The sequence below is a fragment of the Heterodontus francisci genome, chromosome 19, assembly GCF_036365525.1.
Source record: "Heterodontus francisci isolate sHetFra1 chromosome 19, sHetFra1.hap1, whole genome shotgun sequence".
Classification (NCBI taxonomy): Eukaryota; Metazoa; Chordata; class Chondrichthyes; order Heterodontiformes; family Heterodontidae; genus Heterodontus; species Heterodontus francisci.
This window is the reverse complement of record NC_090389.1, coordinates 27,285,690-27,311,587: the sequence shown is the minus strand read 5'-3', so window position 1 is coordinate 27,311,587 and position 25,898 is coordinate 27,285,690. Positions and strand designations below refer to the sequence as shown.

Here is a 25,898-nt window from a genome sequence, read left to right as displayed (position 1 = left end):
TGGCCAGTGGTCAGGGACAGGAGGGTGTGACTATGAGTGAGGCAGGTAGAGGGATCCAGGAGGTAGTGCTGCAGGAGCCTCAGCCATTGTCCTTGTCCAACAGGTTTGAGATTCTTGCTCCCTGTGTGGACGAGAGCAGAGACTGTAGGGAGGATCAGCAAACTGACCACAGCACCGTGGTACAGGGAGCCATTCAAGTTGGGGGAGAAAAGAGAAATGTAGTCGTAATCGGGGATAGTATAGTTAGGGGCATAGACACTGTTCTCTGTGGCCAGGATCGAGAGTCCCAAAGGCTCTGTTGCCTACCTAGTGCCAGGGTTCGGGATATCTCATCTGGGCTGCAGAGGAATTTGGAGTGGGAGGGGAAAGATCCAGTTGTTGTAGTCCAGGTAAGTACTAATGATATAGGTAGAACGAAGTTAGAGGTTCTGCTGAGGGAATATGAGCAGCTAGGGGCTAAATTAAAAAGCAGAACTCCAAAGAGGTAATAATCTCCGGATTGCTACCTGAGCCACGAGCAAATTGGCAACGGGTCAATAAAATTAAAGAGGTAAATGCGTGGCTCAAAGATTGGTGTGGGAGAAATGAGTTTGAATTCGTGGGACATTGGCACCAGTACTGTGGAAGGAGGGAGCTGTTCCGATGGGACGGGCTCCACCTGAATCATGCTGGGACCAGAGTCCGGGTGAATCGCATAACTAGGGCTGTAGATAGGGCTTGAAACTAAATAGTGGGGGGGAGGGTTCAGTTAGATGGAAAAACAGGAAGTTAAAGGAGAAGGTAGGAGTGCAAGTTAGTAGTAAGGCTGATTGTTAGCAAACTGCAAGAAGTATACTGGTTAAACCAGAAGAGAGAAGTAATAAACAGGCAAATAAAGCATCAGTGCTGAGGGACAGGTTAGGGGGTATAGCCCAAATAAGAGTTCTATATACAAATGCACGGAGTGTAAGAAATAAACTAGATGAACTGCAGGGGCAAATTCAAATGGAAGATTATGATGTGGCCATTGCGGAGACGTGGCTGCAGGATGGTCAGGACTGGGAACTAAATATACCTGGTTATAAAGTTTACAGGAGGGACAGGGAAAATGACAGATGGGGTGGAGTAGCCTTACAGATTAGAAATAATATCACCTCATTGATGAAGGAGGAAAAATGAGGGGAAAGCATTCAGTGGAGACCTGATGGGTGGAATTGAGGAACAGAAAAGGATCTAAAACTGTAATAGGTGTTGTGTATAGTTGTATTTAGTTCCCAGTCCTGACCATACTGCAGCCACGTCTCTGCAATGGCCACCACATCATAAACTTCCATTTGAATTTGTGCCTGCAGCTCATTGAGTTTATTCCTTACACTCCGTGCATTTGTATATCGAACTCTTATTTGGGCTATACCCCCTAACCTGGTAAAGACCCCCTGGTAGCAGTTCTGAGGTGTTAGATTGGATAAATGCACAAATTAAGCAAGTGTGTAACAAAGGCAGAGTAGTATTAATGGGGGATTTTAACATACACATAGATTGAGAGAGGTAGACTAGCACCTGTCAGAAGGTAGTGAATTTCTGGAATGTGTCCGGGATAGTTTCCTACAGCAATATGTCCTAGATGTAACAAGGGGACAGGCAATATTAGATTTAGTTATGAGTAATGAGTCAAATTTAATTAGTAGCCTAACTGTGCGTGAACATTTATCAAATAGTGATCACAACATGATCGAATTCAAGGTAGCGTTTGAAAGTGAAAAGCACGAATCCGCTACTAGAATTTTACTCTTGGGTAAGGCTGACTTGACCAGGATGAGACAGAGACTGTCCACGGTAAACTGGGTAGATCTGTTAATGGGTCAAACGACTGAAGAACAGTGGAGAATATTTAAAGAAACATTTAATGAAATACAGAGTGAGTATGTACCCCTGAGAGGAAAAAGCTCCACTTCACAGAAAAAACAGCCATGGACAACTAAAGAGATTAGGGATAGCATAAAACAAAAAGAAAGGGCTTACAAAAATGCAAAACGCAGCACAGATCCGGCCGAATGGGATCGATACAACGACCAACAAAGGGTCACAAAGCAGCTTATAAGAGCTACTAAAAGAGATTATGAAAGGAAACTTGCAAGGGACATCAAAATGAATAAGAAGAAATTTTATAGTTACAGAAAGGGAAAGCGGGTGGTCAAAAGCAATGTCGGCCCACTAAAAGCTGAAAATGGAGATATTGTGATTGATAATGGGGAAATGGCAGACATGCTGAACAATTACTTTGTCTCAGTATTTACAGTTGAAAAGGAGGATAACTTGCCGGAAGTTCTGAAAAAATTAATAGCCGATAGGGGACAGGAACTTGATACAATTAGCGTAAGTAAATCATCAGTAACAAGGAAATTAATGGAACTAAAGAGTGAGAAATTCCCAAGACCTGACGGTTTCCATCCGAGGGTGTTAAAGGAAGTAGGGGAGGCGGTGGCGTAGTGGTATTGTCACTGGACTAGTAACCCAGAGACCCAGAGTATTGCTCTGAGGACATGTGTTCAAATCCCACCACAGCAGAAGGTGGAATTTGAATTCAATTAATAAATCTGGAATTAAAAAGCGAGTCTATGATGGCTATGAAACCATTGTTGATTGTTGTAAAAACTCATCTGGTTCACTAATGTCCTTTAGGGAAGGAAATCTGCTGTCTTTACCTGGTCTGGCCTAAATGTGACTCCAGACCCACAGCAATGTGGTTGACGCTTACATGCCCTCTGAAATGGCCTAGCAAGCCACTCAGTTGTATCTAACCGCTACAAAGTCAATAAAAAGGAATGAAACCGGACGGACCAACTGGTATCGACCTAGGCACCGGAAACGACAACAGCAAACCCAGCCCTGTCGACCCCACAAAGTCCTCCTTACTAACATCTGGGGGCTTGTGCCAAAGTTGGGAGAGCTGTCCCACAAACTAGTCAAGCAACAGCCTGACATAGTCATACTCACGGAATCATACCTGACAGACAATGTCCCAGACTCTGCCATCACCATCCCCGGGTATGTCCTGTCCCACCGGCAGGATAGACCCAGCAGAGGTGGCGGCACTGTGGTATACAGTAAGGAGGGAGTTGCCCTGGGAGTCCTCAACATCGACTCTGGACCCCGTGAAGTCTCATGGCATCAGGTCAAACATGGACAAGGAAACCTGCACCTACTGCCCTCCCTCAGCTGATGAGTCAGTACTCTTCCATGTTGAAAAGCATTTGGAGGAAGCACTGAGGGTGGCAAGGGCACAGAATGTACTCTGGTTGGGGGACTTCGATGTCCATCACCAAGAGTGGCTTGGTAGTACCACTACTGACCGAGCTGGCCGAGTCCTAAAGGACATATCTGCTAGACTGGGTATCCGGCAGGTGGAGAGGGAACCAACAAGAGGGGAAAACATACTTGACCTCGTCCTCATCAATCTGCCTGCCGCAGATGCATCTGTCCATGACAGTATTGGTAGGAGTGACCACTGCACAGTCCTTGTGGAGACGAAGTCCCGCCTTCACATTGAGGATACATTCCTTCGTGTTGTGTGGCATTAGCACTGTGCTAAATAGGATAGATTTCGAACAGCTCTAGCAATGCAAAACTGGACATCCATGAGGCGCTGTGGGCCATCAGCAGCAGCAGAATTGTATTCAACGACAATCTGTCACCTCATGGCTCGGCATATCCCCCACTCTACCATTACCATCAAGCCAGGAGACCAACCTTGGTTCAATGAAGAGTGCAGGAGAGCATGCCAGGAGCAGCACCAGGCATACCTCAAAATGAGGTGTCAAGCTGGTGAAGCTACAACACATCTGCATGCCAAACTGCGTAAGCAGCATGCGATAACCAACATATCAGAACTAAGCTCTGCAGTCCTGCCACAGCAATCGTGAATGGTGTTGGACAATTAAACAACTAACTAGAAGAGGTGGCTCCACAAATATCTCCATCCTCAATGATGGGGGAGCCCAGAACATCAGTGCGAAAGATAAGGCTGAAGCATTTGCAACAATCTTCAGCCAGAAGTGCCGAGTTAATGATCCATCTCGGCCTCCTCCTGAAGTCCCCAGCATCACAGATGCCAGTCTTCAGCCAATTCGATTCACTCCGCGTGATATCAAGAAACGACTGAAGGTACTGGATATTGCAAAGGCTATGGGCCCTGACAATATTCCGGCAATAGTACTGAAGACCTGTGCCTCAGAAGTTGCCACGCCCCTAGCCAAGCTGTTCCAGTACAGCTACAACACTGGCATCTACCCTACAAAGTGGAAAATTGCCCAGGTATGTCCTGTACACAAAAAAAAGCAGGACAAGTCCAACCCGGCCAATTACCGCCCCATCATCCTACTCTCAATCATCAATAAAGTAATGGAAGGTGTCATCAACAGTGCCATCAAGCGGCACTTGCTTAGCAATAACCTGCTCAGTGGTGCTCAGTTTGGGTTTCGCCAGGGCCACTCAGCTCCTGACCTTATAGGAAATTACAGACCAGTTAGCCTGACATCTGTGGTAGGCAAGTTGCTGGAGTCTATAATCAAGGATAGGGTGACTGAACACCTAGAAAAATTTCAGTTAATCAGGGACAGCCAGCATGGATTCATGACGGGAAGGTCATGCCTGACAAATCTCATTGAATTTTTTGAAGAGGTGACTCAGGTAGTGAACAGGGGAGTGTCTATGAATGTTATCTATCTGGACTTCCAGAAGCATTTGATAAAGTGCCACATAAGAGACTGTTAATTTAGGTAGAAGCCCATGGAGTTGAGGGCAAATTATTGACATGGTTGTTTTAGTCTTAGTTTTTAGTTTTAGAGATACAGCACTGAAACAGGCCCTTCGGCCCACCGAGTCTGTGCCGACCATCAACCACCCATTTATACTAATCCTACACTAATCCCATATTCCTACCACATCCCCACCTGTCCCTATATTTCCCTACCACCTACCTATACTAGGGGCAATTTATAATGGCCAATTTACCTACCAACCTGCAAGTCTGTTGGCTTGTGGGAGGAAACCAGAGCACCCAGAGGAAACCCACGCAAACACAGAGAGAACTTGCAAACTCCACACAGGCAGTACCCAGAATTGAACCCGGGTCGCTGCAGCTGTGAGGCTGCGGTGCTAACCACTGCGCCACTGTGCCGCCCGCCGTTGGTTGAGTGGTAGGCGACAGAGAATGGGGATAATGGGTAAGTACTCTGATTGGCAGGATGTGACTAGTGATGTCCCACAAGGATCTGTGTTGGGGCCTCAATTATTCACATTATTCATTAATGACTTGGATGATGGCATAGTAAGTCATATATCCACATTTGCTAATGATACAAAGTTAGGCAGCAGTGTAGACAGTCTAGTTGATAGCATAAAATTGCAAAGAGATATTGACAGACTAGGTGAGTGGGCAAAACTGTGGCAGATGGATTTCAATGTGGGCAAGTGTGAGATTATTCATTTTGGACCAAAAAAGGATAGAGCAGGGTACTTTCTAAATGGGAAGAGGTTAAGTACAGTCGATGTCCAAAGAGACTTGGGGGTTCAGGTGCATAGATCTTTAAAATGCCACGAGCAAGTGCAGAAAATAATCAAAAAGCATAATGGAATGCTCGCCTTTATATCCAGAGGATTGGAGTATAAAGACACAGAGGTTATGCTGCAGCTGTACAAAACCCTGGTTAGATCCCACTTGGAATACTGTGAGCAGTTCTGGGCACCACACCTTAGGAAGGATATATTGGCCTTGGAGGGAGTCCAACATATGTTTACAAGAATGATACCTGGACCACAGGGGTTAAGTTCCGAGGAGAGATTACACAAATTAGGCCTGTTTTCGCTAGAATTTAGAAGGTTAAGGGGTGATCTGATCGAAGTCTTCAAGATATTAACAGGAAAAGACAGGCTAGATAAAGATAAACTGGTTGGAGGTTCTAAAACTAGGGGGCATTGTCTAAAAATTAGGACCAGACCGTTCAGGAGAGATGTTCGGAAGCACTTCTTCACGCAAAGGGTGGTAGAGGTTCGGAACTCTCTCCCACAAACAGCAGTTGAAGCTGGAACAGTTGTTAATTTTTAATCTGAGATAGATAGATTTTTGTTAAGCAAAGATATTAAGGGATATGGTCCAAAGGCAGGTATATGGAGTTAGGCTGCGGATCAGCCATGATCTCAATGAATGGTGGGCAGGCTCGAGGGGCTGAATGGCCTACTCCTGTTCCTATGTAAAATTCTGGCCTTCTGTCTGTCGGGTTAATTGAACCAATGAACTCTTCCCAGAAATGGCCGAGGTTAGGTGTGCACAATTAATAGGTTTCTGTAAAAATTCTTGATCCTTAACACATGAATAGGATTGGTATTGTTGCTCTGGCACAGGGTTTAAACGCCAACATACCTGAGTTTTGCAATTAGGGACACAATTTTCACCATGGGCTTCATGACCTCTCTGTAAGGCTCAAATGGGTGTCAGAAGCCCACGCTGACTGAGTAACAGTCATTTTGCTGTGATTTTCCCTGAATTGGCCAATTAATGGCCAGAGGCCGGGCTCGCTCTTCAATTAAGGATGGCAGGTGGGCTTTAGAAGCCCATGGAGTTGAGGGCAAATTATTGACATGGTTGTTTTAGTCTTAGCTTTTAGTTTTTAATTTTAAAGATACAGCACTGAAACAGGCCCTTCGGCCCACTGAGTCTGTGCCGACCATCAACCACCCATTTATACTAATCCTACACTAATCCCATATTCTTACCACATCCCCACCTGTCCCTATATTTCCCTACCACCTACCTAGTGAGAAAGAGGACAGCCCAAGGTAAGTGAGAAAGAGGACAGCCCAAGGTAAGTGAGAAAGAGGACAGCCCAAGTTGGAAGTGCTCTCTCTCCAACATTTTAAAACAAAAAATAGACTAAGCAGTTGGGTCACCATTGTGGAGGGGGAGCCCTTCCACACGGTGGCCTGCAGCTGGAGCCAGCCTGTAAGCCTGCCTGAAGCACTGGCCTTTTGGACTGTTGCCAGGAGGCCGCTTCCAGGTAGCTGCACTGTTCCCTGGTGCCTCTGCGGACCTGGAGCCTGACTGAAAAATTCCGGCCAGCCTATGACAGTTGGACTTAATAGACACGTAACTAGGTAATTTGGCTACTCGCCACTCATAGGTAGATTGCCCTGCCACCTCCACAACCACCCCCTCCCCCCCCCCACCCCACCTTCCCATTGTGTTCCTGGAAAATGGCTCGGGGGCAGGATGGAATCGGGGAGTCAGCACACTGGCCAGAGGCTTGAAATTCTATGCTTGCCTCCATCTGTAATTATTTCCTTTCTGTTGTCTGATGCAACATAAAATGAGATTCGTGGAGTCCAGTTGGTTGAAGATCTCAAACAGGTTTATTTATACAGCTAAACTATTATATAATGTACAGAGCAAACTATTTGCAGAACCTTACTCTGGGTTTTACAGTTGCAGAGTGATTCTGGCTCTGAGTCACATGACTGCATCCTGGTACTTGGCTCATTAGCATATTAAGATTTTAAAAGGGCATCACTCTTAAAGGCAATACTATAACATCCCCCTTTTTGAAGATAAGTCTCATATGCTAAAAGTAAAAACACATAAAATTAGATAACACCAAAATTATTAACACAGGTATAGATATTGTGAAACTTATAAGTTTAGAGGCTCAAAAATTCACATATATCGTTTTGGTGGTTTGACAACTCGGCCTCAGGGAATTTGCGTCTCATCTGTTGCTGTTTCTTTCTGAAGTTTCTCCCTCTCTGCATTCAGTTTCTGTTGCTCTGCCTTCAGCCTGCTAACATACTCTGTTGCCTTTCTCAAGATAACATCTTTTGGGGCCTTGTCATTCTTGGAAAGCTCCACCACCTCATCTCGAAGAGCCAACAGACAATGTTTCAACTCATTCCTCCTCTGCCTCTCCAGGACATTGTATGTCCTTCGCCTCTCCTTGTCCGCCACGTCTGAAGTCTTGGAGCTCAAGGTCTTGTTGGGGGAAGAGTACTTGGTCTCATCGAGATACCTGTCTGTTCTGACTCATTGTGGTGCTGGCGGTTCTCTGGAGCGAGTAGAGATGAAGGCGCAGCATAATGGCATAGTTGTGCTGTTGCTGGATTTCCAGACTGCACTGTTTGATGCTGGCCAGAGTCTGTAAGTGTGTTCCAGTCCTTCAAGATTTCCCCTTGGCAATGCTCCCCACTGCCAGCCTTTGCTTCTCAGTAGTGACAAAGAGTCTGTTCTTCTGAGTCACTGGTGAAGAAGCACTGCCTGTTGACAAAGAACTTTCACCATCTGAGTTTGGAGCCTTATCCTCTTGGTGTGGTGTCTTTGAAAAGGGGATGATATTGTTCAAACCAGAATGACTGAGATCCTGGAAGGACTGTGACTCAATGTGGGTACCTTTGGTCTCTTCTGCTGTAATGGGTACCTTGGTGACCTTGTGGATGTTCACAATGTTGAGGTCCTTACACGCTTCTAGTACTGATACTGCTGGTCTGCTTGTGTCTACAAGATCGAATATTTGTGGTTTCCATGCCGACTTGCCATAGCTGCATTGCATTGTTAGTGTGCCACTGCAAGGAATGGGTGACCGTCGTATGCAGGTAACTTTGCAGTTGTCAGTTGTATCATCGATTTCCAAAGACTCCGGTACATGTCTTTGAGTATTTGAACTGGTAGGATATTCGCACTAGCGCCGGTGTGAATCTTGACCCTGAGTGTATGTTTTCCAGCTTTCTTTTGGCACGTGATGTTGATTGTGACCAAAGTTTCTAGTTGTTTGACTTCATCAACGTGATGTGTCAGGTTCACAATGTGGAACGCTTGTTCATCATCTGGCTGAGAATTACTCCTTGTTGAATTTTGTCTCGGGTCATTTTCACTGTGGACTTCGTGTATCAGTTTGCATTTATGCAGGTCTTTGGCACTATCCTTGCTGCTGTTACCCTGTTGCTGCACCTGTCTTCTGTTTGTCTGTGATCTGCTGCGGGTCTGGTCACATCTTTGGAGCCAGATTTCTTGCATAATTGGGCCTAGTGTCCTTTTGCATCACACATTTTGCACAGGTCACAAAATGCAGGGCAATTTTGTCATGAATAGGACAGACTGCACTTACCACTTACTTGCTCTTTTCGACCTGGCTATGGTGCTGATATTGTTGGATGCTCCTAACGCTTGCAGGTGCTGTTGTCCAGCTACAATGGTTTCGTATTTCCTGCCATCTTCAAGCAGCACATCAATGCTGTAACCTTTCTTTTTCCCCAGGAGGTCTTTCTGAAATGCATCAATGGATGTTGATACAATCACTAACTCCATTATTCGGTCTGATAGCTCAGTTTCTGAGAAGTTGAATTCATTGCCCTTACTACGGCATCTGCTGACAAACTGGTGCATTGATTCCTGTGGCTGTTGCCTGTAGGGCATTAATTCTAGGCGGTGAATTTTAAAATTCACTCGTAACTGGAATTGATCTTCCAGCACTTTTTATATCTTTGCAGGGGCTTTATTTTCCCCGGCAGATAAGCCTAAGGTTCTATGATTACATTGATTCTATGTAATCCCTCATTTTCAACTACTATTAGTATTTTTACAGCCTGTTTTTCTGGTTCTATAATTACTTGGTTTGTGAAATGTAACTGCATTCTTTGTTTGAACAGTTGGAACTCAGATAGGATATCCAAGGCCTTCCAGTTCATGCTGGGAAATTTGGTATTCATATTTCTGCTGTTCTTTTGCTTTAAAACCTACTTTAAGACTTGTTCTATGACTCTGCACTGTCCCCTTTAAGAAACTCTCCGTTATTTAAACTAGCTGCTTTGATTGACAGGAGCAGGTGTATGCTAATACTGTGTGTTTATCTTGCTTCCAGCATTTAAGCCTGTTCTGTTTACACAACTGCTCACTAGCAGCTCGAGTTTGTTTATGCTTTTCACATTTGAGTGGTTTTAATTTTTTTTTACTGTGGCTTAGGGAATGGAAGCTCTTATTTATGCTCGAATGGTTTAATGAGGCTTTTTAAAACTTTGGCTGTGTGGAAGAAGGCTTGGGTAATGGACGCCACCTGTAATGGTGCCGACTCCGATCAGCCTGGTCGGGTTTTCTCCTTTTTTAAACACAGAACTTTTAGAAAAAAACAATCTTTTGAAGAACCTCAAAGCCTTTTTTTTGAAGCAATATCCCTCGCCCGTCTGCACAATGACTCACCTGATTTATTTGCAGCCTGTCGTTCTGTGCTCTGTCATCGACAGCTTGAGGTAAGTTCTTTTTTTACTGTTTGAGCTAGTATTTTTCTTGAACTTTCTCTCTACTGGCTGTAGGAAGGGTCATTTTCAGAGCTGTTTTAACTGTGGTCGTCAATCCTAGACTTTGTCTTCTCACCACAGCTGCCACTATGTAATGAGTTCTTTTATGTTGTCTGATGCAACTAAGATCTTAAAGGGACATCACTCTTAAAGGCAATCATACAACACCATTGGAGCCTAAAAATTCAGCTCTACGAGTAAGAAGGAAAGTTTGGTAGAGTATTTTCTTGCAGGAGATAATAAGAGTTATGAAAAATGTTACCAGGTAAGATAATTTAAGCGAACAGTGTGAATAGAAATACAAAAAAATGTATAGAACTGGAGGCCATTCAGCCCAACAGATCTATTCCAGTGTTTATGCTCCACCAAGCCTCCTCCCATCTTACTTCATCTCACCCTATCAACATGTTTTTATTATCCTTTTTCCCTCCAGTACTTACCTAGCTTCCCTTTAAATGCATCTATGCTAGTCATCTCAGCTGTTCCTTGTGGCACAAGTTCCACATTCTAACTGCTATCTGAGTACAGAATAGGTTCAAAAGCTGTATTTCTGGAAGAGAAGTCACTTGTTGGGCAGGTGGGGTTCATCTCTGAATAAAGTGGTCTTGATGGGCCTGTTTTCAAAAGTTACTTGGGAGCTGAAACTTTGAAACAAATAAATACTCAACAAGCACATTGGAGTATTGGATTGAGCTCTTTCGTTCACACTGGGTTCTAGATCTTCTGTGACACAATGGGTTGGTTAATGGTTGCCAGAGATTCACAATTCTGCAACGTTTAGTTCTGCTGAGTTCAAACTTGGTTTAAATTTTCAGATCCAGAACTGGAAGGAAATGGCAGGAGCTGCATGATGTTGATGAAGGATCTCGGAACACTCAAATCAGTCACTTGATATATTGGATTGATGTATATGTAATGCACTCTTTCTTTACCTTTTATTCTTTGCAGGGGGTGGTAACGGGAAGCAGTGAGAAGAGATGATTCCTCATACAACTTGACTTAAACATAGGCCACATGCAAATAGTTACCTGTTAGGCTGACACAGCTAATCGGGTCATACCAGGCGAGGCTAGTTCATTCAGGACATCTGAGCAGCATGATTCCAAAATCATTGCAAAGTACTGAGTTTCTTATGTTGCCTTTCCACAGGTAGAAGATATGCGGTGGGCGAGAGGAAGCCACGAACTCCCTACCTCAGTCTGCAGCTTGCCGTGCAAATCTGGAGAACGCAAGAAGATGGTGAAGGGCGTGTCCTGCTGTTGGCATTGTGAGCTCTGTGACGGCTATCAGTATCAACGAGATGAATTCACCTGTTCCCTTTGCAGCTATGACATGAGGCCTAATGAGACCCGGACTGGCTGCAGCCAAATTCCAATTGTGAAGCTCGAGTGGCATTCACCGTGGGCCATTATCCCAGTGTTTCTTGCAATGCTTGGAATTATTGCCACTATTTTTGTGATGGCTACTTTTATACGGTACAACGACACACCAATTGTACGGGCGACTGGTCGTGAACTCAGTTATGTCCTCCTCACTGGCATATTCCTTTGTTACATCATCACCTTCTTAATGATTGCCAAACCCAACACAGGCATTTGCTCATTCCGTCGCATCTTCCTGGGCCTCGGCATGTGCATCAGCTATGCAGCTTTATTAACTAAGACAAACCGGATTTTTCGCATCTTTGAGCAGGGGAAGAAGGCTGTGACAGCACCCAGGCTCATCAGCCCAGCCTCCCAGCTGGCAATCACATCCAGCCTCATCTCAGTCCAGCTCCTCGGAGTCTTCATCTGGTTTGGGATTGACCCACCGAACACCATTATAGACTATGATGAGCAGAAGACTTCAAATCCTGAGTTTGCTAGAGGTGTCCTCAAATGTGACATTACAGATTTACAAATCATATGCTCCCTGGGATATAGCATCCTTCTAATGGTGACATGTACTGTTTATGCCATCAAGACAAGGGGAGTCCCAGAGAATTTCAATGAAGCTAAGCCTATAGGATTCACTATGTACACTACCTGTATAGTATGGCTTGCCTTCATTCCAATATTTTTTGGCACTGCTAAATCAGCAGAAAAGGTAGGTGGATTTTTTTTTTATTGCAATGTATTAGGTCCTGTTTGAACATGTATGATTGAATCAGTGACTGTGTTTACTAGGGTTCTTAATCGTATTATTTAATGATATTTGCTCCAGCTATTGGTTTACAAGATGGGGTTGGTAAGCCTTGGTGTTTGTCTCTATTCCATGGGGATGATCTTAATTATAAACATTTTGGGAAAAATCAGTAATAATTATTATACCCAGTGTCTTGTCTGCTTTGCTTTCCTCAGTGTGATTATCTGTAATGATCAGCACTGTTCTTATTTGATTCCCCTTGTTTTCTTTCCTTGTGTATTACCTCACATCCTCCTGGAGTTGGGAATTCAAGGTCTGGGCTGCAGACTCCTCCATAAATATGATAAAAATTGCTCCACAATCAGGAAATAGGACACAACATCAATCATGATGAGTCATATGATGTCAGGCCCTCCCTCCCACCCGGAGAGAATGACTCATGTATTTGCAGTGCTCTAAGCAAGTATCCTCACGAAGAACTCCCAATATTACTTCAGACTCTGAGGAACTGAGGAATCTCATCCAACTAAAGAATGCAGGATTGAGGTAGTAGTAATCTGGAATTCTCTACCCCAAAAGGTTGTGGATGCTGGGACAATTGAAGCTTTCAAGATTGAGATCACTAGATTTTGTTAGGTAAGGGTATCAAGAGATATGGAGCTAAGGCAGGTAAATGGATACAGATCAGCCATAAACTAACTGAATGGCAGAGTGAGCTTGAGGGACTGAATGGCCTACTTTTGTTCGTATTGAAACATTTGATTACTTCTACGGCCCAATCCAATTCACTTATTCTGTTACAGTTTACAAATAAAACCCATGGAGTAGTTTTGAAGTGGTAACTTGCCTGTGTATGTTGGAGGTGTCGTTTCTACCGCATTAGATTGTGTTGTTGGGAACTTGGGAAATAACTGAGATGAATACAGAATAGTCACAATCTCATGTAGAAATGTTTTGAGTGAAAAAAGTGGAAAAAACACAATTAATCTCCATTGTCCTGCTGTTTGAACAGGTGATGATAGGCTTTCACAGCAGAAATAAAATGTTGTATTTCTTTAGTGGTGTGGGGAGAGATTTAAATTTAAAGTTTTAAATGTTGCACAATACATTTCATGGATTAAGTTGCAGAGGGATTATTCAAATGCACTGCTGCCAATTATTTGATTTCATACCAGTCCTTTTGTAAATACAGGTGTAAATTTACTCTGAATCTCCTTTCATGGACCTCATTACTCAAAACAGATGGGTTCTGATAAAGTGCACTTGAGGAAGTAGTAATCTAATGAGCCTTCTCCACTGCAGGTAAAGAGAACGCTGTTTATCTCAACAGGATTCTAACAAGTATGATAACATGAATTTTGGAGGCTAGTTGGTATTTTTCTAAGCAGAGTTTCAGGAATCTTACCAAGGTGTAGCTGGTGATTGCACTGCTTAACAGCTTTGTTAGATGTTCAAGTTTCCAAATGTATCCAAATATTTTACATTAAAAAATAATTTAAAGCAAAATGCCTGTTGTTTGCAGTGAGCCTAAAATCACATGTCAGAAGAGTGCATTTACCAGTTTGCTACAAATAGCTGTTCCCTTCGGATGTAATAGGCCTCACCAAATCCTGCATGGACCTATTAGGGAAGTAGCTCCATAGATTAGTGAGGTGTACGAATCTCAGTCAAGTGAACCTATTGTATTTCTTCATTATTCAGAAAAAGACACTATCATTTTATTGTTCCAGTGCGTTCCTTGATTTGTTTCCACTTATTTGAGCACTGTATTCTAACTTACACCAAGCCCCATCACCCCTGTGCTCGCTGACCTGCATTGCTTCCTGGTCTGACAACACCTCAAAATGGAAAATTCTCAAATTGTTTTCAAATTCCTTTTGACCCTCCCTATCTCTGCAACTTCCTCCAGCCCTAAAACCCTCTGAGAAAACTGCATTCCTCCAATTTCTGTCTCTTGTTGCATCCCCCATTTCCTTCAGCCTTCCATTGGCAGCCATACCCAAAGCAGGTTAGGCCCTAAGCTCTGGAATTCCCTCCATAAACTTCCCCTTCTCTCCCTCCTCCTTTAAGCGCTCCTTAAAATCTTGCTCTTTGAACAAGCTTTTGGTCATCTGCACTGGAGCATGAATTTGGAAAATTGATCCTATTTTCCCTGGCTCTGCATCCAATCTGTATTTTCACAATTGTGTGAGTAAAAAGCGCCTGATGCCAACCTTCAGCCAATTTGATTAACTCAGCCGGATCTCAAGAAATGGCTGAACATACTGGACACAGACAGCAAAGACTGTGGGCCGAGACGCTATTCCACTTGTAGTACTGAAGACGTCAACTCCAGAACTAGCAGTACCTCTAGCCAAGCTGCTCCAGTACAGCTGCCACACTGGCATCTACCTGACAAAGTGAAAAATTGCCTAGCTATGTCCTATCCACAAAAAGCAGGACAAATCCAATCAGGACAACATCCAGGCATTGATTGATAAATGCCAAGTAACATTCATAGCACACAATGGCCAGGCAATGACCATCTCCCAAGAAGAGAGAATCTAATCACCTCCCACATTCACTGACATTGCCATTGTCGAATCTCCCACCATCAATATCATGGGACTCAACTTTGACCAGAAACTTATCGGGACCAGCCACATAAATACTGTGGCTGCAAGAGCAAGTCAAGGGTTGGAAATTCTGCGGCAAGTAACTCCCTTCTTGACTCCACAAAATCCTTTCCACCACCTACAGGGCACAAGTGTGTGATGGAATAGTCTCCACTTGCCTGGATGAATGTAGTTCCAACAACACCATCCTGACTTGGAAATATAGTGATATACCTTCATTGTCAAATTCCTGGAACTCGCTACCTAACAGCACCTTCACCACATGGACTGCAACAATTCAAGCTGGCGGCTCACCACCACTTTCTCAAGGGCCAGAAGAGATGGGCAATAAATGCTGGCTTTGCCAGTGGCACCTGCATCATGTGAAGGAATACATTTTTAAAAAGGAGTTGATTCCTTTTAAAAATGGCAGATGGAAAAATTGTATACAAAAACTTCATGTGCTTGTTGCTAATGGATGCTAAAATCCTTCTCCATCACTTGGACACTGTCACATGCATAAACTCCAATTGCAGTTATCACAATGCCAGAGATATACGTCTTTATGTTCCACACCCACAGACAGGTAGCAGATCATTCCACCCCTTCTCAAAATAATCAGCAAATCCAGAAGATGATACTGCAATGACTATGGCAACAAATGCCCTACATAGCACAACTTAAACATGTTCTGATGAAAGGTCATTGACCTGTCATTGGACTGAATTTTACCAACACTCTGGGGACAGGCTTAGGGGGTGGGGAGGTGAAGGAAGGTTGGTGAGGGTGTGGAATGGCAGTAGTCTTCCCACTGCAATGCCATCTTGCCAGCGGTAAGGAAAGTGGTGGATGGTCCTCTCACCCAGAGGTTAATTGAGCCACTTAAGTGGCCAAATAATGACCTGTTCCCTCCACCACTGGCATTTTACCAGTGGGCCCTCTGCCACATGGGGAGACTGCCAGGTTCAGGTGAGGGGGCCCTCCTATTTGGGCACACTTTGGCCCACGCAGGGGTCCCTAGCGGCAATGGCAGCCTCTGTGGCAACGGCACTGCCTGCCCTCGTCAACCCACACCCACCCTCCTTTGCCAGTGCCTGCCTGACAGGCCCCGGCACCTCCAGATCCCATTTGCCTGTTTGGGAGGATGCCGTCCTTCCATAGTATCCTCTTCTTCTAGCGCTCCCGTTGGCACTGCTGTGACTTCTGAGCTGCTGACCTTCTGCTTGGCTGGCAGTTCCTGGGGGCAGGCAGTCGTCCTTAATAGGGATGACTGCCCTTTTGGGCCAATTGGCTGCCACTGACAAGATATGGCCCTAGGTCCAGCAAACTGCTGAAGCGGTGTCGCACCAAACTGCACCCCACACCCCCCAACAACCATTGGGCCTGTTGGCAGGACCCCTGCCAAGAGAACAAAATTCAGCTCAAGCCTGTTTCTCTTTCCACAGACACTGCCTGATTTGCTGAGTATTTCCAGCGTTTTCTACATTTTTTTCAGATTTCCAGCATCTGCAGTATTTTGCCTTTGATACCTTCAACTTTTTTTGCGACTAAGCCCTTCCCTTTCGTGAAACAGAATAGGCTGGATTTTATTCCCAGCCTGACGTCAGGTTTCTTGGTGGAGAGGGCCGGAGAATCGGACTGGCAACGACCCGCCACGGAGCCTGACTTCGGATTGCTGGGCCCAATCTTCCCAGTGGTGGGGAACCTCCGGGGCGACCCCTCCGCCACTCTGCGACAGAACCCTAGTTTAAACAGGGTGAGGGGGAAGGTGTGAACTCTGCACTCTGATGGGTAGCGGGGTGAGGGGGAAGGGGTGAACTCTGCACTCTGATGGTATTGGGGTGAGGGGGAAGGGGTGAACTCTGCACTCTGATGGGTAGCGGAGTGAGGGGGAAGGGGTGAACTCTGCACTCTGATGGGTAGCGGAGTGAGGGGGAAGGGGTGAACTCTGCACTCTGATGGGTAGCGGAGTGAGGGGGAAGGGGTGAACTCTGCACTCTGATGGGTAGCGGAGTGAGGGGGAAGGGGTGAACTCTGCACTCTGATGGGTAGCTGAGTGAGGGGGAAGGGGTGAACTCTGCACTCTGATGGTAGTGGGGTGAGGGGGAAGGGGCGAACTCTGCACTCTGATGGGTAGCGAGGTGAGGGGGAAGGGGTGAACTCTGCACTCTGATGGTAGTGGGGTGAGGGGGAAGGGGTGAGCTCTGCATTCTGATGGTAGTGGGGTGATGGGGAAGGGGTGAACTCTGCATTCTGATGGGTAGGGGGGTGAGGGGGAAGGGGTGAACTCTGCACTCTGATGGGTAGCTGAGTGAGGGGGAAGGGGTGAACTCTGCACTCATGGTAGTGGGGTGAGGGGGAAGGGGTGAACTCTGCACTGATGGTAGTGGGGTGAGGGGGAAGGGGTGAACTCTGCACTCTGATGGGTAGCGGGATGAGGGGGAAGGGGTGAACTCTGCACTCTGATGGTAATGGGGTAAGGGGGAAGGGGTGAACTCTGCACTCTGATGGTAGTGGGGTAAGGGGGAAGGGGTGAACTCTGCATTCTGATGGGTAGGGGGATGAGGGGGAAGGGGTGAACTCTGCACTCTGATGGGTAGCTGAGTGAGGGGGAAGGGGTGAACTCTGCACTCTGATGGTAGTGGGGTAAGGGGGAAGGGGTGAACTCTGCACTCTGATGGTAGTGGGGGAAGGGGTGAACTCTGCACTCTGATGGTAGTGGGGTAAGGGGGAAGGGTGAACTCTGCACTCTGATGTGTAGCGGGATGAGGTGGAAGGGGTGAACGCTGCACTCTGATGGTAGTGGGGTGAGGGGGAAGGGGTGAACTCTGCACTCTGATGGTAGTGGGGTAAGGGGGAAGGGGTGAACTCTGCACTCTGATGGGTAGCGGGATGAGGGGGAAGGGGTGAACTCTGCACTCTGATGGGTAGCGGGATGAGGGGGAAGTGGTGAACTCTGTGCTTTGTGTATAGGGAAAGGGGGAAGGGCTGAACTGTCTGCAGGACTAGCAGCCTTTTAAAAATGGCACAAGCGCCTGCTTCCGCTTCAGTGATGCCATGAATGACATCGCCAGAGCTGCCCCACCACATGATTGGCGGGGCGGGGGTGGTGGGGGGGGGGCGCCATGAATAGTAAAGTGGTCACTTGCTACAGAATCACGGTGGCACGGGTGCCTTGGGGGATGGCTGCCATTTTCTGTGTCTGCCGCCGCTCTCAGTGGCAGGACTACAGATTCCAGCCAAATGACTGAATTGTAACTGTCGTAAAATAACTCAAGGCCTTTAGCATTTGCTGCTGTTGACTAGATGATCAATGCAGGGTCTCCTGGACATCATTACATTACTAACTGTACCATCAATAACTTAATTTCACTGGACATTGAGTAACTTTAGATTTATGGAGCAAATGGATTGATTTGGACTTTCACCTCTGTGGTCAGTATATCATGCTTCCTCAGATCCACCAATGATGGATGGACTGCTGCAAGAGCAATTTCCTATATCCATCTTCCTGACCCACAAACAGAACAGACAGAAGGGAGAAGAGGGCTTTGTGGCAGGGATACCGAGAAGCTGAAAATGGAAAGAATTGGGATTGTTGTGGTTACATTTTGTTACAGGGCTCCCCATTATAAGTTAATGTCTCATAGCAGTCAAAGGATAGCGGCACAATTTTGATTAGGTCACTGCGCTTTGTGCCTGGAATAGATAAACATACACCAACACGTTTGCGAGTTAATTTGCACTTTAACATTCAATGTTGTCTCTGCAAAGTGTGAGGGTTTGACCTATAGATCAATGTGACTGATGTTGAGTTTTTATTTGGAGTGCTGATGTCATGGAAGGCCATGTGTGTTCATTTGCACGTTTTTGTGGGTGAATCCAAGGTTTGTTTGGAGCAGGAGGAGATGAGAAGGGAAGACAAGGAAAGGAGGACAGACAGAAATGAGGACACAGAAAACAGACTAAGGAGAGCAGAATGAGACACTAACAGGGAGAGGAAGCTAAATGGAAAATCAGGAAAGTGAGGGAGACAAGAGATTTGAAAAGACACAAAACCAAACCTTTACATAAGTTTCCTTCTCTGACCAGTGGTTGCAAACAAAAAATTGTGGTATTAGGAAGAAATGGGTCTATTTACAAAGAGATAGCCTTTCCTTTTCTTCAAACAGTAATATTAATGTAGACAAGAGGGCACACATATCTGAATGGCTGAATTTTAACTCCCAAAAATCTGGAACAGGAACTGAACCTGCCCACTTCTAGTTTTAAGTGAGGAGGGGCAAGGGGCGGGCAAACAATCTGCTCACTGGAAGTGGGTTGGCCATTTATTTTAACCGTCATTCTGTTTTTAACTACAGGTGGCCGGGTTTCCCAGGACTTGGGAAACCTGGCAGCCTACAGGAGGTGAGAAGGGCTGAATTTATGAGGTAAGTGCCTTTAAAGCACTGCTTGTGGGCCAGGAGGAGCAGGAGTGCTTCCTCTAACACCAACAAGATACTCAATTAACATCCCCCCACACCCCCTATGATCTGTCTGCTCCCCTCCCCTGCCAACACTCCTACTGGACCTCCCCCACAACCCAGGCTGCGACCTGGGCAAACCCACGCTCCCCACCCCCACCACCCCCACTGCGATCTGGAGGCCAACAGGACCTTCACACTCTCCCAATATACCTGCCTGAAAGTCCACCAACTTGTCAATCAAGCTGCCTGTGGGCGGGAAACCCATAGAAAAGAAAAGGAGCTCTGCAGTTAAATTCTGCAGGACACTTGGGAAACCCATTCTGCCATGTTTCTTGACCTCACAACAGTGCCGGCAGCCCCAAAACTTCGCCCCTGCGCAAAATTTGCCTCTAGGCTAAAATCCAGGCCTAAGTCTTTTCCATAGAATTTTATAGTGCCAATAATTGATAAATGTGGGTTGAGAGTATAATTGTTTTCATTAGTGCTCTTCTTCAAATTAACTTTTTTGTAAATGCCAAAGTTTTTTTTTTGTCAATCTTCTTTTCTAACATTTAATGAGAAATATCTGCATTAAAACAGGACACGTTTTGTTTTCTATTTCATTCCCTGGTGTCAGGACAGCTGCTTGTGACTCACACCCGTAGATTTTCCTTGTCTCCCTGTGAGAACGCACCTCAACATTTCTCATGTCAGTCCCTAGTGACCTGCCCAGTTGGCAGCACATGGGCTTTGCCACTAGGACCAGTGCCATGGCTGAGAATGTTGGTCATAATTCCTTTCATACCTCAACCTGCTGTCGTGTGACAAAATTGCTATTGTGTTGGATAATTCGCTGGAGTCAATGTTTCAGGTTGAGTTGAAGGAAATCTTGTTTTCAGGTCACATTTAGCAGGTAATTGTGCACAGTGAGCCTGTGTGCCTGTAATTCACAAATGTGCACAGTTAGGCTCTGTGCCATAGTGCACATTATCCCCTGCAGCTCCAATTGACTTCACAATACTTGTGAATCAGAAGGGAATGAAGGCTCAAAACTATCATTGCACCAAAGAGAAGGTTCTGGAAATGGGCAGTCAGCACCTGAAAGAGAAGTGGACAGGTTAATAGCATTTTGAGTCAGAATCGTTATCAGAACTCCCATGTAGAGATGATACAAAAATCCAGTACAAACGTTCAAAGTAACAGCCCTTCTCCTTTGACAGGTTGGGGAAATTGATGGGATCGAAGGCCGATAAATCCCCAGGGCCTCATGGTATGCATCCCAGAGTACTTAAGGAAGTGGCCCTAGAAATAGTGGATGCATTGGTGGTCATCTTCCAAGATTCTATAGACTCTGGAACAGTTCCAACAGATTGGAGGGTAGCTAATGTAACCCCACTATTTAAAAAGGGAGGTAGAGAGAAAGCAGGGAATTATAGACCAGTCAGCCTGACGTCGGTAGTGTGGAACATTCTAGAGTCCATTATCAAAGATTTTATAGTAGAGCACTTGGAGAACAGTGGTAGAATCAGGCATAGTTAGCATGGATTTACGAAAGGGAAATCATGCTTGACAAATCGACTAGAATTCTTTGAGGATGTAACTAGTAGAGTTGATGAGGGGGAGCCAGTGGATGTGGTTTATTTGGACTTTCAGAAGGCTTTCGACAAAGTCCCACAGAAGAGATTAGCATATAAAATTAAAGCGCATGGGATTGGGGGGTAGTGTATTGCGATGGATAGAAAATTGGTTGGCGGACAGGAAACCAAGAGTAGGGATAAATGGGTCTTTTTCCGAATGGCAGGCAGTGACTAGTGGGGTACTGCAGGAATCGTGCTAGGACCCCAGCTATTCACAATGTACATTAATGATTTTGATGAGGGAACTAAATGTAATATCTCCAAATTTTCAGATGACACAAAACTGGGTGGGAGGGTGAATTGTGAGGAGGATGCAGCGAGGCTTCAGGGTCATTTGGACGAGTTGAATGAGTGGGCTAATGCATGGCAGATGCAGTATAATGTGGCTAAATGTGAGGTTATCTACTTTGGTAAAAAAAATAGGAAGGCAGATTATTATCTGAATGGCTATAAACTGAGAGAGGGGAATATGCAGCGAGACCCGGGTGTTCTCGTACATCAGTCGCTGAAGGTAAGCATGCAGGTGCAGCAGGCGGTAAAAAAGGCAAATGGTATGTTGACCTTCATAGCGAGAGGATTCGAGTACAGGAGCAGGGATGTCTTGCTGCAATTATACAGGGCCTTGGTGAGGCCACACCTGGAATATTGTGTGCAGTTTTGGTCTCCTTATCTGAGGAAGGATGTTCTTGCTATAGAGGGAGTGCAGCGAAGGTGAACCAGACTGATTCCTGGGATGACGGGACTGATGTATGAGGAGAGATTGAGTCAGTTAGGATTATATTCGCTGGAGTTCGGAAGAGTGAGGGGGGGGGATCTCATAGAAACCTATTAAATTCTAACAGGACTTGACAGGGTAGATGCAGGAAGGATGTTCCCGATGGTGGGGGACTCCAGAACCAGGGGTCATAGTCTAAGGGTACGGGTTAAACCTTTCAGGACTGAGATGAGGAGAAATTTCTTTACTCAGAGAGTGGTGAGCCTGTGGAACTTGCTACCACAGAAAGCAGTTGAGGCTAAAACATTGTACTTTTTCAGGAAGGAGTTAGATATAGCTCTTGGGTCTAAAGGGATCAAAGGGTATGGGGCAAAAGCGGGAACAGGCTGCTTAGTTGGATGATCAGCCATGATCATAATGAATGGCAGAGCAGACTCGAAGGGCCGAATGGCCTACTCCTGCTCCTATTTTCTATGTCTCTATGTTTCTATGACAAAATAAACAGCTGTGTAATTTAAGATTATAAATTAATCTACCTGTTCTCTTTCAGATGCTGACTGACCCGTGTATTTCAAGTGTTTCTTATAACAGTTATGTTGATTATCATTTCAATGAGACAAGTCAAGGAATGAGAAAAGGCTTTTAGACCCATTGAAGCTTATGTCACTAGTACCCTAACTTTGCCATTATACTAACTACTTGCATTTGAATATTTTCAATGGGTTTCCCTTTACTACCCCATCCTGCAGGTTATTCCAAATTATTTCCTGCAAGTCAGGATGTTCTTTCTAATATTTGTTTTCAGCTTAATTTCACCAACTTAACAGGCAGTACCGCCTCTGTAGTATTCAGAATAGTTGTATCACATCATCAAAACCCCTCTATTCCAGAGAACTGGGTGAATTAGACACTGTCTTTTAACCTGAAACTGACACTGTGCATAATTTTGAGGATTTTATGGAGGCGGGAACTGCATGTGGTGAGATGCCAGGCAGAAGTGAGCTGCAGCCAGGGCAGAGGAAAGAATGGCACAAGCGCCAGCTCATCCGAGGGTGAGGTCGCACATGAGTTCTGCTGCAGAAGATTCAGATGAGAACTTTGATGAAGCCTACAGAAGAACGTTGATGAGTATGCACAATGAAATGATGGTGCATTGGGAAGTCTGCCAGGAAGCCTGCAGTCAATGCTGAGGAGCATGGAGGAGACCAGCACTAGATTTGCACAGGGCTTTGTGGAGAGCTTGAAGCCCATCCTTTTCAGCATGGAAGTGGTGACCACCGCCATCAGCACACTTCGAGACTGAACCATGAGGCAGCATCTGATGGCTGTTGTCTCCTTGCATTGCAGCACAAGCAGCTTCCACCAGAAGCCTGATTACTGCAGATTGCTGCCATCATCATTATGGAACTGGGGGTAAAGTTCAACACATTTGTGGAACAAACCAGGATGCAACTTCTGATGGCTAATATCTCAGCTCCCATTGCAGCACAAGTAGCAGCCACCCAACACCTGAGTGCTGTGGTGGAAGGTCAGACTGCTTCCATAATGAATCTGGATACCAGTGTTCAAAGGGGTTCCAGGGTATCACAGTAATACAGAAATCTCTCCTCCAACAGATTGCTCTGATTGTTGAGGGGCCACCCAGAGGGAGTGGCAGTGACTCCAAGTAGCACGAGCCTGCTGTCCTCTCTCAGGAAGACAGCAATCACCTTACCACTCTGCCAATGTCTGTGCTGTTGCCTGCCAGGTAGCCAGCCTGGACTGCTGCTGCCCATGCTGAAATAGTGCAGTCTGAAACCTGGCCTTCTAGGCCCAGAGCTGCTCCAAGGTCATCTGCAGTCTCTCCCATGGAAAGTCAGCAGCCTTCTACCAGCCATCCTGCAACATAGGATGCTAGGAGCACTAGGACAGACAGAGGCACATGGAAGACAAGGATAAGGACATGATTTGTTGCCTTTTGTATGCAATATGGAATAATTTCATTTGCAAATTTGACTTATTTTATGATAGCTTTCTTTTTTACATTTTGACCAAGCGAATGATGTAATGGTCAGTAACAGAGGGAAGGTAAGATGTTGGACTGTTAGTGACTGGGGAATTGAGGTTGTGGTTATTAGTATCACACTCAGATGAGGCGCTCCCTGACAGTCCGGCCAGAAAAGGGTTGTGTAGGTTGTCTCATCTTTTCTTCCACCTCCTCCTGCTCCTGAGCTGCTCACTGTATAGCTGGTGGCAAGGGCTGTCCCCTCATGATGGTGAGGTTGTGTAGCATACAACAGACCACCAAGAATCTTGACACTTGCTCTACTGAGTGTTGCAAAGCTCCTCCAGTGTGGTCCAGGCAGCAGAAGCACTGTTTCACCTTGCCACTTGTCTGCTCTATCACATTTCGTGTGGCAGCATGACGTTCATTGTATGCATGCTGCCCACATGTACAGGGTCATCAGCCATGTCATTAGTGAACAGCCCTTGTCACCTATTAGCCACCCTTTGGCTTGTTGTCGTGGCTCAAACACAGTTGGCACAGCGAAATGCCACAGAATGAGGGCATTATGACTGTCACCAGTATACCAGACATTGATCTGCATGATTCACTGCCTATGGTCACACAGCAGCTGAACCTTGAGGGAGTGGAATCCCTTAGGGTTCTGGTATAGGGCAGAGTTGACATGTGGCACCTGCAAAGTGATGTGCGTGCAGTCAATGGCACCCCGCTCCTTGGGAAAGCCTGAAATTCTAGGAAAGTTATGTGCTCGCTCTGCCTGCTTCTCTCTGGCAAGTGAGAACAAAATTAAGTTAGCACATAATGAATGGAGGGTGTCAATGGCCTCCCTCACAAAATAGTGGATGAAAAACTGCAAGATGTTGCTAATGTCTCCAGGTCCAGCCTAGAAGGAGCCAAACACGTAAAAGATCATCACTGTGGTCACTTTTACAACCACTGGCAATGTGGTTCGTCCTTGCTCTCCTTTCAGGAGCAAGTGGCAGATTTCCGTGAGGGTATCCTTATTGAGGCTCAGACGTCGCACCAATTGTTTCTTGCCAAGGTGCATGTTGCAGAATTGCTCCTCGAACTGGCCATTTATGGCATCCTGCTGAGAGCCCTTTTTTCCCACATCTTCCTCCCTCTTCCAGTAGCTTGTCCTGCTCTATGTGTCCTCTGCTCATTCTCCCAGTCATGATGTAGTACAAGGCAAAGAGTTTGTAGTGCTACCATGTCTGGGAGCAACTGGTTTGAGTAGAAGCCTTAAAAGGTCCTTGAGTACTGGTCACACCACTCCCTATAGGCTTTTGCAACTTGAAACCATGATAGAAATCACTAAAACATGTAGAATTGAAGCAAGAGCCAGAAGAAATCAACCAGCAACTAACCTGGAAGCAGTTGATGATCTGTTTAATGATCACTGACTGTGGAAGGGATCCTTCCTGCTGCTGAACACATGTTGAACTGTGCAAGATCCAAAATGGCATTGCTAGTGTCAATTCAGCACTACACGCTGATTAACATTATGATCTTCCTGTTCCGCGTGTTTCCACCTGCCATTCACTACGCACAAACTAACACCCTCACCAATATGGTGTCTGGTGCCATTCAACCCAAATGGCTGTGTGTGTGCCCAAACAATGGGCACTACTGATCCCAATTTCACGCAGATAGAATCAAACAGCATAGAAGGAGGGCATTTGACCTATTGTGCTTGTGCTAGCTCTTTGAAAAAGCTATCCAATTAGCCCATTACCTTACAAATGTTTTCCTATTCAAGTATATCTCCAATTTCCTTTGGAAGGTTACTATTGAATCTGCTTCCACCACCCTTTCAGGCTGTGCATTCCAGATCATAACAAGTCACTGTGTGAATACAAGAAGATTTTTCTTTACAGCCCAGAGACCAGTGTAACTGTTACCTGCACATTTATTTGAATTAATTGAGCCGGAAACCTGTTTTGAAATGAAACAAATAATCCTAGCTGGGTAGAAATAAGTAAGTATTACTTACATTTATATAGTGCTGTATCATGTCTGAAAGTGCCTCATACAACAGATTACCTGCAGTTTTTTGTAGACGCC

General features: G+C 45.5%; 1 protein-coding gene across 2 annotated transcripts in view; it reads left to right on the top strand.

Moving 5' to 3' along the window:
* Nucleotides 1–25,898, top strand: part of LOC137380004 (metabotropic glutamate receptor 7-like) — an 888,173-nt gene that overhangs the window by 641,521 nt on the left and 220,754 nt on the right. For both annotated transcript variants that reach the window (XM_068051473.1, XM_068051472.1), the window contains exon 8: nucleotides 11,464–12,399. In XM_068051473.1, coding sequence (XP_067907574.1) covers nucleotides 11,464–12,399 — 936 coding nt within the window. The remainder of the gene's footprint in view (nucleotides 1–11,463; nucleotides 12,400–25,898) is intronic.